Source organism: Staurois parvus, unplaced genomic scaffold (assembly GCF_062004578.1).
Source record: "Staurois parvus isolate SC_StPar_1 unplaced genomic scaffold, SC_StPar_1.0 ptg000662l, whole genome shotgun sequence".
In the NCBI taxonomy this organism is placed as follows: domain Eukaryota; kingdom Metazoa; phylum Chordata; class Amphibia; order Anura; family Ranidae; genus Staurois; species Staurois parvus.
In genome coordinates, this window is record NW_028318458.1 from 2554574 (window position 1) to 2568586 (window position 14013).

The window sequence follows — 14013 nt, forward strand, 5'->3', positions numbered from 1 at the left end:
ACACTGGCTGAGCTGAGAACCCTCCTTCCCCTCCTGAAGACTGCTGGGATATTTGCCAAGCAGGAAATCAGGAAGTAATTGAAGAAATGTAAAAAAAAGTTTAAAACAAGTAAAGATGATATACTTTCCTATCTACCATATTTTTTGCTCCATAAGACGCACTTTTTTCCCCTCAAAAAAGGGGGGAAAATGTCAGTGCATCTTATGGAGCGAATATGGAGCGGCCGGTCCGGTATTCCCACCGCCGCCGCCGTGTCAGAATACCGGGCCAGCCGCTCGTCTCTTCTCTGCAGCAGGACCTTACCTGTTCCTCAGTCCAGCGCTGCGAAGGCTTCCCGCGTTGGCATCTTTAGTGTGGGCTCTCAGCTGTGACAGCCGGGTGCCCAGTGCGCCTGTGCGAGATGCACTGTGCTTTGTGAATAGTACGGCGTCTTCTGGGACACATGACAGGTCCCAGAAGATGCTGGACCAATTACAAAGGAGGACAACTCTGCGGAAGTGGGAGCGGGTACCTGTCAAATTCAGGTACCCGCTCCCCCTTCCTCCCCAAAGGTCCGCATTCTCTTAGTCATCCCCTGCACTGTCCGCAGTCTCTGGTCATCCCCTGTACTGTCCGCAGTCTCTGGTGATCTCCTGTACTATGTCTGCAGTCTCTGGTCATCCCCTGTACTGTCCGCAGTCTCTGGTGATCTCCTGTACTATGTCCGCAGTCTCTGGTCATCCCCTGTACTGTCCACAGTCTCTGGTCATCCCCTGTACTGTCCGCAGTCTCTGGTCATCTCCTGTACTGTGTCCGCAGTCTCTGGTCATCTCCTGTACTGTCCGCAGTCTCTGGTGATCTCCTGTACTATGTCTGCAGTCTCTGGTCATCCCCTGTACTGTCCGCAGTCTCTGGTCATCCCCTGTACTGTCCACAGTCTCTGGTCATCCCCTGTACTGTCCACAGTCTCTGGTCATCCCCTGTACTGTCCGCAGTCTCTGGTCATCCCCTGTACTGTCCGCAGTCTCTGGTCATCTCCTGTACTATGTCTTCAGTCTCTGGTCATTTTCTGTACTATGTCCGCAGTCTCTGGTCATCTCCGGTACTGTCTGCAGTCTCTGGTCATTTTCTGTACTATATCCGCAGTCTCTGGTCATCCCCTGTACTGTCCACAGTCTCTGGTCATCCCCTGTACTGTCCGCAGTCTCTGGTCATCCCCTGTACTGTCCGCAGTCTCTGGTCATCCCCTGTACTGTCCGCAGTCTCTGGTCATCTCCTGTACTATGTCTGCAGTCTCTGGTCATCTCCTGTACTATGTCTGCAGTCTCTGGTCATCTCCTGTACTGTGTCCGCAGTCTCTGGTCATCTCCTGTACTATGTCCGCAGTCTCTGGTCATCTCCTGTACTGTGTCTGCAGTCTCTGGTCATCTCCTGTACTATGTCCGCAGTCTCTGGTCATCTCCCGTACTATGTCTGCAGTCTCTGGTCATCTCCTGTACTGTGTCCGCAGTCTCTGGTCATCTCCTGTACCGTGTCCTCAGTCTCTGGTCATCTCCTGTACTATGTCTGCAGTCTCTGGTCATCTCCTGTACTGGGTCCGCAGTATCTGGTCATTTCCTGTACTGTGTCTGCAGTCCATCGGTTCAGAATATTTTTTTTCTTGTTTTCCACCTCTAAAACCTAGGTGCGTCTTATGGTCAGGTGCATCTTATGGAGCGAAAAATACGGTATTTACTAATGCTAGTAGCATAAGGATTAAAAATAGTCAATGTTGACTGAGTGAGTGAAGGTCATCTTTATTGAACATATCTTTAAAATGATAATATCTACAGTCCATTGTACATTAGTTTCTCAGTGAGCTGTAGATATAATAATGAGGTAAGGAATATGGAGTAACTTGTGTGTTTAGTATACTTTCAAATCCCCTTCACTCTACAAAATTGAGCCAGTGGTGCTGTAGATGAGCAGAGGCAAAGAGGAAAACAGTGTTAAAAAGCCACAAGGGAGATCCTTCAAAAAGTAGCATTCATTTGTACATATGTAAAAAGTATGGCAAAAAATGTATTCATAAGGTTGCAGTATACCCACTTGCACTGTGCTAGGTTGTGACCATATCTAATGAACAATGGTAAAAAGGATAAGGACTCAAAATGGAATCAACATGTGGTCAGCTGAGGCATCCAATAAATAAATAGGTACTTCCAAGTGGATTCTTCAGGAAGGTTGGTATTTATTGGTCAAAAAAAACTGGTTAAAACACCATCAAAGTGCTTCATGGAAACTAAAAAGCCACAAAATGTGTTGATGGTGTTTTAACCAGTTTTTTTTGACCAATAAATACCAACCTTCCTGAAGAATCTGCTTGAAAGCATCTTTATATTTAATGGACATCTCTGCTGACCACGGATTGGTTTAATTTTGGGGCTTCATCCTTTTTACCCACTCTACCGAATTATTCTTCATAATAATTATGAAATAAAGGGAATACACATAATATTAAAGAAGCACAGATAATGCAAACTACAGTGTCCTTATACATTGGTGGCTCGTTGAAACATGTGTGCTTGCATTGGTGGTCAGTGGAGATATGCCTTGTCATTATACAGCCAAAAGGGAGCGTAGATTTGGATAACATTTTTTGGCTTATTAACATAAATATTTTTATCCTCATTCCCAGGGAAAAGTCCAGTTCAGACATTCTAACAATACAGTGTCAGGAGAGGCCAAATGCCTAAAGAGAATGAAAAATGCCTTCTTACAGAAGGGAAGCATCATACTTCAAGGGTAAAATGCTTATTTAGCTCTAGGGAGATGCAAAAAGTAGTTTTACTTACCTGGTACTCTGCAAACTCCATGCTGTAAGAGTGGAACCAGCAGCCTCTTCTCCTCCAAGCTGTGGTGGTCAAATGTCCTCCGATGAACCCATTGCCCTGCACTGGGTGTGGGGATGACTAGGAGCAATCCACCACTGGAGCATAGACTTTGTATGTTCTTCCTGGAGGGTATAGCTGATGTGTCTACAACCCAAAATTAGCAGACAAGTGTGAAATCCTCACTAAGCACTAAGGTATATGTGTATATTTCAATCTTCCAAAAAAAATCAGAAAAGGGTAATATCTCATAACTTCTATCCTGTGCAACGCTCTATCATAAAAGCTTTGGTAAAAGCCTGGTAGAGCAGAGATGAGCTGTTTGACTTCAAACATTGTAGTTTTGTGATAAAATATGTGGGAGTTATTAATATTTAGGTCTTTTAATTGCGCTGCTAGTTCTGGTAGGTGTAGACCAAGGGTCCACAAACTTTCCATACAAAGGATCAGTTTACTGTGCTTCCGACTTAAGGGAAAGCAGATTGTGGCCAGGGTGAGCAGAAAATGGTTTGTCATCTTTGTTAGTAAACAGTGCCTCATGTTTGGTTGTCAGTGGGAATAAAACAATTATATAGTGGCTGTTGTCCGTAGGAGGAGCAAATCGGGCTCCATCATTGGTGTTAGAGGAATAGTGCCCCATCATTGGGGTCAGTGGGAAGAATAGTACCTCATCATTGATATTAGTGGAAAGAAAAATTGGTATTAGTTTCAGTAATAGTGCCCCATCTTTGGTGTCAGTAGCAGGATTTATGCCATGTTGTTTGTATCCAGTGGAGGGAAAAGCAGAACCAGCTATGAGGTTTTGTGTATTGCTATTACAAATATCCTACCTGAGCTAATAAGATAATATGCAGCCCCTTCCAAAAAATTGGATAGTCTAAGTGGGTGGCAACCTACTTTGATTGCTAAGGTATTCCAATGGAGATCTTCCATTAACTCTTGATCATATCTGAGGGGTCCTATTGATGTGGGGGTATAGTTTTCTGTCCAACCCCAGGAGTCAGCAAGATACCTTTTCTGTAAATATATCCTCTTTATTTTAATACTGTTTGCTTCTACACATACATATATATATATATATATATATATATATATATACTGTATACATATATTTCACTTCTTTAATTTCTATTTTTGTAACTTTATTTTGTAAACTTTTTCTATGCATTGCCTGCCTAGGAATATTAAATATAAGATTAACAACACAGTTTTTAATTACTCTAAAGCTGGCCATAGACCGATCGTCTCTATTTTGATTAGCCAGCTGGCTAATGAAAAAAAAATATTAACTGATTCCCCCATCCACACAATTGCAGTGAATGAGGGAAACCTCTCCGCTGCCTTATTGTATTCTTCAACTGCTGAATGAGAAACGTTTACAGCCTCACTTCTGTCCTGCTGACAAAAGTTTCCCCCATGAAGTGATAAAAAACTGAAACAGTGCCATTGATACCTTTTTTGCATGGAGGGAGAGTGCCAAACTGCAGAGAAATGGTCCAGATATGAATTTCTACTTGTCACAATTATAGAGTATATTGATAGGTGTTATCCAACGTGTTTCAGGGGTCATGCCCTTCATCAGGGCTACAATTTAACAGAGGTTTTAAATCTGTTACACTGTAACATGTCCAACGGTGTTGGATGTCAACATTTGCTAGATCCTTTCACTGTGACAAATAAAAATGAATATCTGGTCCCTCTTTCTTCCCAAGTCTAATGGCGGTCTTGGTCTTCCAGAAGTCAGTAAATATTACCAGGCGGCCCATATAGCACAACTGCCGAAATACCATGCAACTTATGAAACTCCACAATGGGTTTTCCTGGAATCGATTGATTGTGATCCCTTATCCATAGCTAATCTTCTCTGGCTAAGACCTATAGATCGCCGTCCGATTACTAACCCTATCACCTTACATTTTTTGCATCTTTGGGATAAGCTGAAATCCCAGTATCATCTACAGTCACCACATAATCCTCTCCTCTCCTATATCAGAAATCCTGCCTTTCCTCCGGCTTGGTCCTCTCCGCACTCCTTTAACCGCTGGCTTTTGGCGGATCTCACTCGAGCTCATCACTTCATGCTCAGGAATAAACTCCGGTCCTTTGACTCATTACGTGAAACTCATGCACTTCCGCCTTCAGAAATATTCCGCTACTTGCAATTGAAACACTTCTACGCCCCTTACGCAATGGTTGCTAACCCCACACAAGCCATGTCCTCCTTTGAACGAACTTGTAGTAAAGACCCACACAGACGTGGCCTCATTTCTTACCTTTACTCTCTCCTTACAACCCCATCTGAAGCTTCCCTACCTTCTTACGTACGGAAATGGGATTTAGACCTAGGCCACGAAATTGATCCCTCGGATTGGGACCGTATTTGGTCTACCACCAAGGGGTCGTCGCAGAATATTGTGGCTTTGGAGACCAACTACAAAGTCTTAACCCGTTGGTACTTAGTACCAGCGAGAATAGCTAAATATACCCCTAACTATTCTTCCGCATGCTTCAGAGGTTGCGTAGACCCAGGCACTTTCTTCCATACATGGTGGGAGTGCCCAACCGCCAGGATCTTCTGGACGGAAATATTCAAAATGCTCTCCTTATTAAGTACGAAACACCTCCATCCTAACCCGCTAACAGCGTTGCTTAACCTACGACCACCCGAAGTCACGAAACTACAATTTAAGCTTCTATTGCAGGTTACTACAGCTGCCAAACAGGTCATTGCCAAATCGTGGAAGTCTACGTCGCTTAACATTACCGCGGTCCGAAACAAAGTAACCCAGGCGATGATCCATGCTAAAGTAGAAGCCACAATCTTACATACTATCCCCAAATTTAGGATGATTTGGGACCCATGGGTAGAACACTTTCTACCCTCTAACTTTGATGAAACTCTTCTCACTCCATAACCAACACCCCTGACTATTCTGGTACCCTCCCCTTTACTTTTACAGCTCCTTTTTCTTTTTTTTCTTTTTTTTCCCTTTTTTTTTTTTTTTTCTTCTCATTAGCAGAGTCGCATACCTTCCCCCTGTCTTCTCCCACCTTCACATACCCCACCTAATATTGTTAACCAGTTCTTACCTGTTACCGTTCTGATGTTTACGGTTAATACTGCACTTCCAAAAAATTTCACTGTATAAGTATTGTATATTGTGTACTTTATTTGTTTTATCTTTGTTACCCCTCCCTACGAACAAAATAAAAAATTTTGAACAAGAAAAAATGAATATCTGGAACAGTCACAATGGCTTAGCCCACTCATCCTTTCACTTGGTAGAGAGCTGGCACATTCTGGCAATCATTTTGTTTATTTGGAACTGCTATAATAGTGTTACTAAACCCCGGACCCTGCATTCACTATATCTGGTCTCCCTTAGTACTCAGAACATGGAACTGCAATTATTTTAGTAAGAGCACTGGTTAAAGCTTGTAGAAGAAGTTTTCATTCTGCTCTGACTGTCTTATGGGACTGCAGGACCCCTGACGCTCTGTCTGGACAGTGATGATTGGCCCTGTGCTGATCACATGCACCCTCCCAAGTAAAAAAAAAAAAAAAACTGAGCATGTGCAGCTTCCTCCAAAGCTCTGTTCCATCATCAGATGTATTGGGGACAGTAAAAGAAGGGGAGGATCATAGAAGACAGGATCAAACAGCGTTTTTACACCATGCGGAAGATTAACCCCTTAGGGTCCACAGTGAGTATAACAAGCATGCTTTACTGCATATACAGACTGATTGTACTGTTGTGGGTTTAGTAACACTTTAAGCTTGGAGTACACCACTCCACCATTCTAATTCCAAACAAAGTACAAATCCTACAGGGGTTGTAGCCTTTCCCCTGATAAAGAAAAGTATTTTTATTTCTGTCTGTTAAAGAGTTTCCCTACCTTCCTGTCTGATAAATGCCAGCAGGATAGGTAGTGAGGATAAATCTCTCTAATGCAGCCCAAGATAAGAGTAAAATCCCAACTAGGGTTCTAATCCTTTCTTTCTTTTTAGAATTCACCAGCACCACTGAACAGCCAACAGACACAACCTCATTGGTCACAGAGCCACCAACAACACAGTCAGGTAAGCAGTTCTTAGAAATATGGTTTACTTATTGTCTCACTGGGGTTTTCAAAGTAGAGTGTTGTGATAGATGCACCAAACCCTTGAATGGCAGATACATTTTGCATCTAATCTCTAAACTCAGTCTGCACTTTTTTAAAAGGAGTATGATAATTTAGAAAGCATTTTCCATTTTAAATCAATGGAAAAACATCCAACCAGCACAGGAAGTAGCCTAATAACATTTGTTTTTGCTGCATTTGCACAGAACGAATGTACAGGCACTTTCTCTGGGTGAACTGCTATGTAAATGTTTATAAAAACATCTTATTATGTTATCTTGCCATAATATGACCATAAAACATTTAGATATTCTTTCTCACTCTGCTAAAGCCAGCCATAGATGTAGCGATTTTCTTTACTGCAACCACTGACTGTGTTAATGAGGGAATCCCTCCTGTGGAGCCATTGTGTTCTCTGGGCAGGGAGGCAATAATTGTTGGCAATAATCACGTGTAAAATTCAACAAACTGGTTTTTCCCAAGTTGATCGATCAATCAGCTTGGGTACACTCAGCCTGCCCATTCATGGTCGAAATCTCCATCAGTTTCCTATTCCCTTCCAGCCCCCATTCACACCTAAGCTTTATGTTGTGAGTCTCAACAAGCGACAATGCTTAACATCAAGAATCACATTGTTATAAATTATGCCTTTTCACATGTGATCACTCAGTCACTCAATGCCTATCATTTGAGTAAGTACATGAGCTCTTTTAGGCAGTATCGAGCATTTTTGGACGCATGGACTTTAGTAGGAGACACTTGTGATGTGCTTGTTTTTCATGCACTTTAATAATAAGTCTATAGGGTCAAAAATATCCTTCACATGTACAGTGCCTTGAAGAAGTATTCATATACCTTGAAATTTTCCACATTGTGTGGAAGGAAAATAATAAACAGTTTTCAAATTTTTTTTAAAATATCTGAAAAGTGTGGCGTGCATTTGTATTCAGCCCCTTTACTCTGAAACCCCTAACTAAAATCTAATAGAACCAATTGCCTTCAGAAGTCACCTAATTAGTAAATAGAGTCCACCTGTGTGTAATTTAACCTCCCTGGCGGTATTCCCGAGTGTAGCTCGGGGTAAAGTTTCAGTACCAGAAGCGGTAACCCCGAGCTACACTCAGGCTTACCATACGGCACTGCTCCAGGATCTGTTCTTCACTTACCTTGTCCTGCGCTCCCGCGATGTCCCCCCTGCAGTGTCCCCGGCAATGTAATCTGGCAGATGCCGACATCTATCATCTGGGTTCCATCCCCTGCGAGCGACGGGATGTACAGGGGATGGAACGATGGGAAATTTGAAAATGACAAAAAGTGACATTCACTAAAATCACTAGAATCACATAGTTACACATTACTGTATCAGACCATTTCACATACATTTTGTCCCGAGCGCTTTGTCCTGTGCCCTGCTTGCATTTTTACTGTTCTTTCTGCCTGGAAACTAAGAAACGTCCATGGCATCCAAAAAGCGTCCCTTTAGGTCAAAACGGTTTTAGATCAGCTAGAGAACAGCGATAGTAAATCAGAACTACTTGCAGAATTGAGTGATAATGATTCGTGGGGAAAATTCATCAGACACTGAAAACAATTTTGCGACTTTGCTCAGTGATGTGCGAACTTGGCGCATCTTGGCGCAACTATTTCAAATTTCATTGTTTTTGGTTTGATTATATTATTGAATTATATTTATTATTATTATATTATTGTTTTTTATGATTATTTATTAAATTATCATTTATGATTTCGTGTTTCAAGTTTTATCATACCCGGGATGTTTACTAGACTCTTGTTCGGACAGATTTCAGTGAGTTATTCCTAAGAATTACAGACCTACAATATAAAAAGCCAAATGTCCATGCAAAATAATGGTACCACTTTCAGCACCAAAAATCTGAAATAATCATACCGCCAGGGAGGTTAATCTCAGTATAAATACAGCTGTTCTGTGAAGCCCTCAGAGGTTTGTTAGAGAACATTAGTGAACACACAGCATCATGAAGGCCAAGGAACACACCAGACAGGTCAGGGAAAAAGTTGAAGAGAAGTTTAAAGCTGGGTTAGATTATAAATAAATATCCCAAGCTTTGAACATCTCGCAAAGCACTGTTCAATCTATCATCCAAAAATGGAAGAGTATGGCACAACTGCAAACCTACCCAGACATGGCCGTCCACCTAAACTGACAGGTTGGGCAAGGAGAGCATTAATCAGAGAAGCAGCCAAGAGGCCCATGGTAACTCTGGAACTGCAGAGATCTACAGCTCAGGTGGGAGAATCTGTCCACAGGACAACTGTTAGTCGTAGACTCCACAAATCTGGCCTTTATGGATAAGTGGCAAGAAGAAAGCCATTGTTGAAAGAAAGCCATAAGAAGTGCCGTCAGAAGAGACCAAAATTTAACTTTTTGGCCTAAAAGCAAAACGCTATCTGTGGCGGAAAACTAACACTGCACATCACCCTGAACACACCATCCCCACCGTGAAACATGGTGGTGGCAGCATCATGTTTTGGGCATACTTTTCTTCAGCAGGTGCAGGTAAGCTGGTCAGAGTTGATGGGAAGAAGGATGGAGCCAAATTCAGGGCATTCTTAGAAGAAAACCTGTTAGAGTCTGCAAAAGACTTGAGACTGGGGTGGAGGTTCACCTTCCAGCAGGACAATGACCCAAAACATACAGCCAGAGCTACAATGGAATGGTTTAGATGAAAACATATTCATGTGTTAGAATGGCCCAAAGTCCAGACCTAGATCCAATTGAGAATCTGAGGCAAGACTTGAAAATTTCTGTTCACTGAAACTCTCCATCCAATCTGACAGAGCTTGAGCTATTTTGCAAAGAATAATGGGCAAAAATTACACTCTCTAGATGTTCAAAGCTGATAGAGACATCCCCAAAAAGACTTGCAGCTGTAATTGCAGAGAAAGGTGGTTCTACAGAGTATTGACTCTGGGGGGCTGAATACAAATGCACGCCACTCTTTTCAGATATTAATTTATAAACAAATTTGAAAACCATTTATCATTTTCCTTCCACTTCACAATTATGTGCCACTTTGTGTTGGTCCATCACATAAAATCCCAATAAAATACAATTTTTTGGTTGTAACATGACAAAATGTGGACAATTTCAAGGTGTATGAATACTTTTTCAAGGCACTGTATATGAATTCATATATTATATTCATATATTAAAACCATATAAACTGACAGCATGATACAATAGAATACATGAGTCACATATACTATAATTTCACACCGCAAACAAGCAAAGGATTCCCCAACAACACTTACCAGCCAGCCTGCAAAACAACCAATTTGGCCCTGTCTAACAGTTTGCGTTAAAACAGAGGGTTTTGTTTGCACACATTTGCAAATACATGCGTAAGCCACAGTCCCACATCAAGGGTCCTCTGTATACTGTGGACCTGACTCTAACATTTGAAGAGCCTCCATAGCAGGAGAACATATATCAATGGATAGGTTATGGGCAGGTGTGCCTGGAGGAGCCCATTCCTTCTTAAAGGTACAGGGACACACATGATGCCCAGCTATGCCAAAATGACAGCAAAGGCAAGTGCGTCCCTGCGTCCAAATTAATCAACTGCACAGAAATTGGCAACCGTCCCAACCTATAACCAGCCTTAGCAGTAAGGTGCACATGGAAGGGCAATGCACATCACAAACAAAGGATTTCCCAGCAACACTTAAAATCCAGCCTGCCTGCAAAACAACCAATTTGGCCATGTCCAACAGTTTGCATTAAAAACAGAGGGTTTTGTTTGAATTCATTTGCAAATACATGCTTAAGCCAAAGTCCCATGTCAAGGGTCCTCTGTATAGTGTTTGCGATATGCATTGTCCTTCCATGTGCAGCTTACTGCTAAGGCTGGTTATAGGGTGGGACGGTTGCCATTTTCTGCGCATTTGACTACAATTTCACACCCCTGAAATAATGGAAAATGTGTGGATGGTTCTTGCTCCTTGTAAAATATCGTATTGTCTCGATATTTTATTAACTTGTATTGATGAGAAATGTTTAGATAGAAAGTCCTTCCACTTCTTGCATAAACTCAAAAAGATGATTTAATAATAATGTTGCATAAAATTAGAAATAAAATATTGGAATACAGAATGTTTAAATAATGTCCAAAAAATATAGTTAAGTTCTTGATAATAAGATTGTATATATGTAAATGTGTGTGTGTGTGTGTGTGTGTGTGTGTGTGTGTGTGTGTGTGAAATGTATCGCATCAAGGCTTCTAGCAAAGTATGCCAAACTCAAACCTTTGTTCTGCTCTTGAAAGAGCAATCCAGCCCCCACCATCTCCTAAAAATGGGCTGATCTTCTCTTGTGTTCCTTGTAGTCCCACCAAGATAATTGGAAACAGATGTGTATATATAACAAACCTCCAGTCTACTTCTCCTCCCCTTGGAGTCTGAATGTAACTTTAGAAGGTCTAGACAAAACTTCACTGACATTCCATCAATTAGAATAAATTAGATGTATAACACATACATATATATATATTCTCCTAAAAGTTATCTTAATAAGAGTTATCTTGTATATAAATATCTTAATCAAGAAATATTACAGTATAAATCTTGCAAACCTAAATTGTATGAAATAGATTTTTACAATTCTCTAGTCAGTGAAACATAATCTCTTACATAGATGGGGAGGATGGCTAGACCAATTGCTACCAGATGTCGCTTGAATGTAGAGAAAACCCAAGATATATGTTCATATGTATATTCACAGACTATGAAGTCTAATTACTTACTTTTCCCAATCTAGAACAAATATAAATATAATAACTCAATTATTCTATTAAGATCCAACTCATTCATACATATGTTAGTACTGTTAATAAGAAGAGATTAGTTATTAGTTTAAGGAAAGCTTCTAACACTCCTCTACATGTTTTGTGGATATTATCCGCTTCTTCAGGAGGAGAGATCAGAGTTTAATCTGCAGCAAAGCCATAATGGTGTGTGAAATTATACTATCTGTGACTCATGTATTTGATTGTATCATCCTGTCAGTTTATGTAGTTTTAATATATGAATTCATGTACATGTGAAGGATATTTTTAGTTTTTTGTACTAATAAAAATCTTATTTTAATGTTGTACTATTAATGGGTACCGGGGTAGTCCATTTACCTTAGTTCGGGGTTATTCCCCTCAATTCCTATTTAATCATTTTGGATGATAGTGCAGCCATTTCCCTTCTTCAAGTATATTTACTTTGGAGGCATTCCACTTAATTAAGTCTATGGGGCCAAAAATGTGCAATGCTGCTCCAAAGAAACTCCTGCGTAGCACATAGCATCTATAAAAGGTGTGAAAAACATGCAAAAATACACATAAAGACTTCAAAACCACCTGAGTACGCTTTGCTCAAGTGTAAATGTGAGCTGCCATACTCCCCTTGTGTTCAAAACCTCAGCAAACTAATATGTAAGGAAATATGTGTCACATGTCATTTGTGTATCTAAATTTCACCTTGAGAGCCAATGAGGAAACCCTGGAAATCATGTAAAAATAAACTGAAAGCTCCAGCTACTGACTGCATATGAAATTAGCCTTTGTTCATCAGGCCTGACCCTCACCTCTGTGCTAACAACACCAAGTGTAGAGATGAATACAATGGCAGTCCATACATCAAGGTCATCAACCTTACAAGCCACTTCTCGAAAGCTCTCAACGTCCCCACAGCAGCCACAGACAACACGGGCAGGTGAGCATTTTATTACCTCTTCTTCTGTGATATGCCATAGTGGTAGCTGAAAGTATAACTCAATCTTTAACCCTTATTTCCATTACATTAGATACTGTATCAAGTCTTGGCAAGCAACAAGACAATATAACCAGCCAGGTTTTGATGATGGGGCTAAAGCAAACCAAAAACCCTTTACTAAGATAAAGTAATGACTTCTTAAAGCATATCTAAACCCAAGTAAACCAAAATGTATTACGTTGCAGCTCACCACTGTTTAGATGTGGTGGATGCATTCATTTGTATCTTCAAAGTCAGAGGAAATCCCTTCTTAGACAGTTGTCTCGGCACAGGTATCTCCATTGGCAAATCTCCTCTTACTCCTTTTTTTCTGTGACAACTCAACATTTTGGGATTTCCCATCACTTTCTGGTTATGGACAATGGTCACCAGGACAAATAGAGAAAGTGCAACTCCTCAGCGGACAAACACACAGCAGTAATTTACTTGACATGAATTCCAATCCTTTTACATTCTATCCAAAACTAAAAAAAATGGCTTTTCATGCACTTTAATATCTACTTGCTGCACAGGACGCTAGAGATGGGTCCTGTATAGGAGGTAAGTGTCTCCTTTGTTTGGGTTGTGGTACTTTTAAGAGAGACAACACAAAGAAGTTTGGAGTACTCAGAGATTCTCACCGGTGCAGGGTGAGGGGTTTAGGGGTGATCAGGTAAAGAGGAAAAACTGATTTGCAGTTTTCTAAGCATCATTATGTCCTGGAATTCAGAGTCTCGAAAAAATCTTAGGTGAGAAAGAGCCTCCCACCCTGACTATGGGTACTTGGACCTGATGGAGTTAATCCACCTGCGAGAGAGGGTTAAATAGGGCAGAAAGCAGTCAGCAGGTGTCCATGAGGTGTTGAGTGGAACAGGATACAGTTGTGAGAGGGCTGTAAGCTGTCTGGCTACTGAGATGCTGCCTTTACTGAACCCCTGGAGCAGGCGAGGACTTCAAACCCTGTTTAGGGACAAGTTTATCCTGGTGGTGAGCCGAGGCTTTTCATTTTATGTACTAGAGTTGTGGACTGTTTTGTTTATTTTATGCTGAAGACAAGCTATTTTTGTTTGATTTTTTTGAAAAATAAAGAATGTCCTAGCGATCCGGACCCCCAGATATCAAATTACCTATTTCATTAAACTGCAAAGATTTACTAAGGCTTGAGGTTCTAGATTACTAATAGTGATGAGATTGGGTTCCAGTTTTTGGTTCTCTCTGAACCCAAAAGTTAGCTGTCTTTGCTGGGCCAATAAGCTGTAG

General features: G+C 41.0%; 1 protein-coding gene across 1 annotated transcript in view; it reads left to right on the top strand.

The window, feature by feature from the left end:
* LOC149448711 (adhesion G protein-coupled receptor E3-like) overlaps positions 1–14013 on the top strand; it is a 104475-nt gene that overhangs the window by 53541 nt on the left and 36921 nt on the right. Inside the window, exons 9-10 of the mRNA XM_089651764.1 lie at positions 6860–6931; positions 12574–12714. Coding sequence (XP_089507890.1) covers positions 6860–6931; positions 12574–12714 — 213 coding nt within the window. The remainder of the gene's footprint in view (positions 1–6859; positions 6932–12573; positions 12715–14013) is intronic.